The 6,107-nt window shown below is 40.0% G+C and overlaps 1 protein-coding gene across 1 annotated transcript; it reads right to left on the minus strand.

Annotated features, from left to right (window-relative positions):
- Positions 1-1,376: 1,376 nt before the first annotated feature.
- LOC107816155 (uncharacterized) lies at positions 1,377-5,447 on the minus strand. The gene is made up of 2 exons (XM_016641844.2): positions 2,670-5,447; positions 1,377-2,071 (listed from the first exon to the last, which is right to left on the minus strand). The coding sequence occupies exons 1-2, from the start codon at positions 5,260-5,262 to the stop codon at positions 1,605-1,607; spliced, it is 3,060 nt and encodes a 1,019-aa protein (XP_016497330.1). The 5' UTR covers positions 5,263-5,447; the 3' UTR covers positions 1,377-1,604.
- Positions 5,448-6,107: the final 660 nt, after the last annotated feature.

Here is a 6,107-nt window from a genome sequence, read left to right on the forward strand (position 1 = left end):
ATCCGTCGGGAGTCCCTTCTCGAGATTGTCGAGGAGAGTTTTGTTGTGATGGGGCTGGAGTTCCATCACCTTGTTGATTCAACTGATGTTGCTGATTTTCTTGGTGCTGTGAATTTTGTTAGTTGTTGTCGTTGACGTTCGACATGATTGTTTTGATAAAAGAATTGATTTACAAAGTAAAAGATTATCAGATTCCCGGTAAAGTAACCAATTTGTTTAACCAAAAAATAGAAATTTCGGTCAAAGCTTATTTTTTAGAAGAACTCGGGTTACTGATAATCAAAAAAAGAAATAATTGTATAACGAGAAAGGAAAATTAGACTGAGAAGTAGCCGAATAAGCAATATAAAGCAATGTAAATAAGTATATTCCAATAATAATCAGTGTGTCCATACAAATGTTATTTCTCTCCCTTTTATAGCTATTTCCAAGTACAACGTTTCTTTCCTCTCATAATAGAGCCATTATGAGCATTTAATGACATTAATAAAACGTTATAATTAGCAATAGTAACTATTTCGTGAAGATTCTATAACGTTTCCTATCATTTACGCTCATTAATTGAAGATATTACGAATCTGTACTTTTTGTTGTCTTGGTTCATGCCACCTGTGTCTCTTCAAATTATCAAGAGACCCGAGTGACCATTCCTTCTTATCTTCATGACACTTCGCTCGTACCTATTAAGACTCGCGTCTCTTTAAGTACTCTTTGTCAGCTGTCACTCTTCTAATAATCCACGTGTCTTGACATGTCAGCCATATAATTAATTCCAAGTGTAATATCGATTTTTCCCCAATACACTTTCGTAATTAGAATTGTACCATAGATAGGATTCCTCTACTATATAAAGAGGATTCTAATCATTTTGTAATCACCTTGCATACACGCATATCAAAGCAATACAATACTTTCTGTCTGGCTTATATTCTTGTTCATCAGTTTGCTTATTTCTTAACTATTCGGGTACCGACCAGTTCGAGGGCACTCAAACTCGAGGCCTGAATTACGTTTCAACACTGGTTTGCTTTATCTCATTGTCAGTTTCTATTATTGACCTTCATATTCATCAATTGATATTAGGTGAAATCAATTGGTATTAGATAAAATCGTGTGTCGTTAGAACCACATTATAGGTTTAATTGTTATCCAATTTTTAGGGTAAACACTACTTTCACCAACCCAGAGGTGTATAAAATAACTGAACAGAGCCACTAACCGGCAGCCATAGTATTAACCACTCTGGGAGGGAAGGGAAATCTCTTTTTGAAGTTTGATCTGAGTTGTAGATTTGTTGGCCATGTTTATGACGCTCACTCCTCTCCTTTGTCGGGTTAACAGAAGTTGCAGTTAAAAACTAATTAACCAAGCAAGAATAGCAAATGAAGGGTAATTTTCCATTACTTGCTACACTTGAGAAAACCCCACCAATCTTACTGTACAAGAGGAAAACTTCTGAGCATTAAACCCACCTTAGAGTTAGAATAAACCCCTGAACCCAAAAGACCCAACTTTTTTTAAAAAGGAACAAAAGCTAGCACAATTCATCATAGAACTACAGAATCAAAATAGAGAAAGCACTCCTATTTTAAGAACATTGCAAATCAGATGCTGAGTAGGTCAGGTGGAGGTGATTGAGGTGTTGGCTGATGGTGGTCGTTTGTGTCCCCGGAAGCCGAGGCTGGGGACTCTAATGCAGAGGCCACTGATGGTGGGGGCAACTCAGTGACGGTTGAGTCACCTGATTTTGAACCTGGTGGCTTGGGAAGCTCGGTTAGTATTTGAACTACCTCTCGCATGGTGGGGCGTTCCACAGCCTGCTCTTCTACACACAACATTGCGACATAGAACACATGCATCACCTCATTAAGGGGAACTGTTGAGAGTCTTGGGTCAAGGATCTTGAGAACACCATCCTTTTTACCGTCAGTCATTTTCCTAACCCATTGGACTATGTCAACACCGTCACCAAACTCTCCAACTGGCTTTTTGCCACTTACCAATTCTAATAGCACCACACCAAAGCTATATACATCACTCTTCTCATCAACCTTCAGCGTGTAAGCATATTCTGCAAAAATGAAAATAATATGCTAATGAGAAGTATACAAATGAGCAGAACATTGCTAGCAATCAGTAAGTTTGTTAGATAACTAAACAAGAAACCGGAGTTTCACATCTCCTTACCTGTTCTAAAAGTGTAAATAGTTCATCAAGTACCAGTACCACTTATTTAATGTTGCTTTACTTCAGGAGCATGCTACATTTGAATTACTCACCAAGTTACATAAGTACTCATAAATTCCAACCTAACAAATACCGAAGTAGTTAGAGATCCTTTTCAAAGTAAAAAGATCCTATCCTCTAGTTGACTACCAATCATGGACCGCCACTATCCATGTTCTTAGTTGTAAGAGAAAAGGAGACTGATCTTGTTACCATGGTGGAAAGGCAAGACTACAAAATACTAGCACATTCGATGATGTTTAGAACACCTAATCCTGTTTGAACAAACTGGTAACTAGTTTCAGCTGCTTAATTTTAGTTCAATAACAGATTTGTGACTTCAGTACTGAACTAGTATTGCATTATGTAACAAGAGAAATAAATTTGAACACACGTCAGAAACCAAGAATGTCATATGAATTATGAAGGCTTATATAAAATACCTGGAGCAATGTAACCATAAGAACCAGCAATGGCAGACATGCATTCTGATGTCCCTGAATCTTGCAAGAACTTAGCAAGTCCAAAATCAGCAACATGAGCTTCAAAGTTGGAGTCCAGCAGAATATTGTTTGATTTAACATCACGATGGAGGATCAATGGAGAGCAATCGTGATGGAGATAGCAAAGACCCTTCGCAGCCTCCACTGCTATCTTATACCTGGTATCCCAGTGTAAATGACCGCCTTTCTTGCCATGAAGCATTTCCCCAAGGCTCCCATTAGGCATGTACTCATAAACCAATAGATTTGTCTCATGATTCGAGCAAAATCCTAATAACCTAACAATGTGCCTGTGTCTGATCCTTCCAAGAGTCTGTATCTCTGCATTGAACCCATGATCATGAGAGGAACCCCTGCTCATAGCTGGCAACCTTTTAACGGCAACATGTTCCCCACTCGGCATTACCCCCTTGTAGACTATACCAGCACCTCCTTTTCCAATAATGTTATCCTCCTTCAAGCTGTCCAAAACATCATCACACATAAAATCCAAGCGCTGGAAAGCAGTGAGCTTCCAGGCACGAGCCTCACTTGCCTTCTTTAAAGATCGGGCCTTTATAATAGCAGCAACAGCAAACACAATAGAGCAGACAAGCAAACCAATAACAAGTAAAAGCTTCATGGAAGGCGATAAAGCTCCTCGTTGGTGAGGTTGACTAACCCCATCAACAACACCCTCTTTGCAAGGACCCAAATAGGGTCCGCAAAGATCTGGATTTCCCAGAAATGAGGTGTAATTGAAATAACTAAACTGCCCAGTTCCCGGAACTAAACCAGAAAAGTTGTTATATGAAAAATCAACAGAAGTTAGACTCTGCATACTAGAGATAGGAGCAGGAATACTCCCAACTAAGTGGTTTCTTGATAAGTTCAAGTAGTTGAGTATCCTCATACCTGTGATCTCAGTAGGAATCTCACCCGAAAGCTGGTTCCTGCTGAGATCAACATAAGTTAGCAACTTGCACTTGCTAATCTCCGGTGCAATGGGTCCAGAGAAATCGTTGTGACTGAAATCAATTTTGGATAGCTGCTGAAGCTTCCCTATTTCAGCTGGAATTCGCCCCGAAAATTTGTTCCCATCGAGAAGCAATTTTTGAACTCCAGCAAAGTTTCCAATGCTAGTTGGCAAAGACCCAGTTAGGTGATTATTGGAAAGGCTTATCTGTCCAAGACTTGTAGATATGGATTTAGTCTCAGGAAATGTACCAGTGAGAAGATTATTCTGAAGTTCAACTTGTGAGAGCTGTGGCAAGCTTAAGAGCCTTTTTGGGATTGACCCATTCAGATAATTCTCCCCCATTCTAATCCGACTAAGTGATTCACATTGGCCCAAAGATTCAGGAATTGGTCCAAACAAGAAGTTCCCAAGAGTGATTATTGTCTGCAGATTTTTACCCGCGCACATGTTTGGGGGTAAATTTCCAGTCAATTTATTGGAACTGAGATCAAGATTTTTGAGCTTACTGTTTGTGCCTAGCCCCTGTGGAATGCTTCCAGTAAAATTGTTTTCCCATAGTTGCAACACTTCTAGCTCAGGCAAGTCCCCAATAAACTCCGGTATTGACCCATGAAGCTTATTCCGGAAAAGATTCAAAAGAGTGAGATTCTTAAGATCCGCAAATGTCGGCGGCACTTCGCCAGAGAGCATGTTATTTGATAGATCTAAAGATTTTAAGCTCTTAAGAGTACCTATCTCCGGAGTTAAAGACCCAGATAGAGAATTCACTTGTAAGAAAAGAGTATCAAGGTTCTGAAGCTTCCCTAACTCCGCTGGAATCTCGCCGGAAAGTCCACAGTTAGCAGCATCAAACCTTACGAGCTGTGATAAGTTTCCTATTTCCGGCGGGATTCCGCCGGAGAAGGTGTTGTAGTACCCTACGTACAACTCGTGAAGCGTGGTGATGTTTCCTATCTCCGGTGGTATTTCTCCGACGAGTTCGTTGCCGGAAACTGCGAGGTACTCTAGGAACTGGAATCTTCCATACTCCGGCGGAATGCGGCCGCCGAAAAAGTTCCCGCCGAGGTGGAGGTGTCTTAAGTTAGTCATCTGATACACGTCAACGGGGAGGTCACCGGTCATGTTGTTGTTGTAAAGGTCGAGGACTTTAAGGTTACGGAGACGGGTTAACTGAGGAGGGAATCCTAAGCTGAAAATGTTATTGGAGAGATTAAGGTAATGAAGATTCGGAATAAACGAGATTTCAACGGGAATGGGGCCGGAAAACTGGTTAAGGTCAACGGAGAGATTTTGTAAGAAACGAAGATTTCCAACTTCCGGCGGAAGAGTGCCGGTAACATTGAAGCCTGAGATGTCAAGAGAGGTCACGTGACGATATCTGTCGCACGTGACACCCTTCCACGTGCAGTGACTAGTGGAGATGTTCCATGAGGCAAGAGCTAACTGTGGGTCGTCGGTAATGGCAGTTTTCAGAGCAAGCAAAGCCTGGTATTCCGGTATGCGGGGTTGTTTACCGGCGGTAAAGTGAGTGAAATGCATAAGAAGAACAAGAAAAAGGAGAAGAAGAAGACGCATTTTCACTCAGTCTATTGCCCACCAACTGTTTGGTTTGTGGTTTCACTCAGTGAGAGTGAGAGAGCAAAAAGGAGGAAGAAAAGGCTGGTGAGCTGTGAGGAGGGATTTGGTTTGGGGTGGGTTTGGTTTGGTGTATATTCTTCTTGCTACGATTTTCGTTCTTTTGTTTTGAGTAAATAAATAGAGGAGGAGATATAAAGAACATTTTTTTTTGAATTATGAGATAGTACTGAATACACGGAAAATTTTATTTTATATCTCATGCAACTGACACTAGTTGTATGATGCAACTTTTTTATCTCACAATTTTGTGGACCCAGATTTCTGTGAACCCAGAAGTGTAAGATTAGGATCCATAAATTTGTGAGATAAAAAGGAGTCTCATACAATTGGTGTAAGTTGTACGAGACACAAAATAAAATTTTTGTGCTGAATACTTATGTCTGATTCAGAGGCCCCAACTCTTTCTGTAATGTGGGGAACAAACTTTTTTGTTCCTTAAAATTAAAAAGTTCCAAGCATTTACACTATTATCTTTTCATGGATAAAAGGTACAAAAGCAAGTTAGTAAAACAAGTTTTGGTCTTGCTTTTCTCGTGTTAACAGTAGTTCTCCTTAATAGAGGATTCATAATTAGCAACCAAGCCAAAAAGAGAATTGAGAGGCTTTTCAATTTTTAATATTCCCTTCAATTCGTTTGTCACATTATACAAACGCAGTCACAGTCAATGTCCCTATTAACCCCTTTAATTTAGGATGTTAAAACATTTTTATTACTTCTTGTAGTTATCTCTTCTTCAGATTAGTTCTCTAGTTGATAAAAAGGTGGTCCTTAAGGTAATCCC

Source organism: Nicotiana tabacum, chromosome 3, assembly GCF_000715075.1.
Source record: "Nicotiana tabacum cultivar K326 chromosome 3, ASM71507v2, whole genome shotgun sequence".
In the NCBI taxonomy this organism is placed as follows: domain Eukaryota; kingdom Viridiplantae; phylum Streptophyta; class Magnoliopsida; order Solanales; family Solanaceae; genus Nicotiana; species Nicotiana tabacum.

Excerpts from the sequence above, each read along its gene's own strand:
- LOC107816155 (XM_016641844.2), bottom strand. The coding sequence starts at position 5,262 with ATGCGTCTTCTTCTTCTCCTTTTTCTTGTTCTTCTTATGCATTTCACT. Across the intron at positions 2,072-2,669 it reads TTATGGTTACATTGCTCCAG|AATATGCTTACACGCTGAAG; the intron begins GTATTTTATATA and ends TCATTTTTGCAG.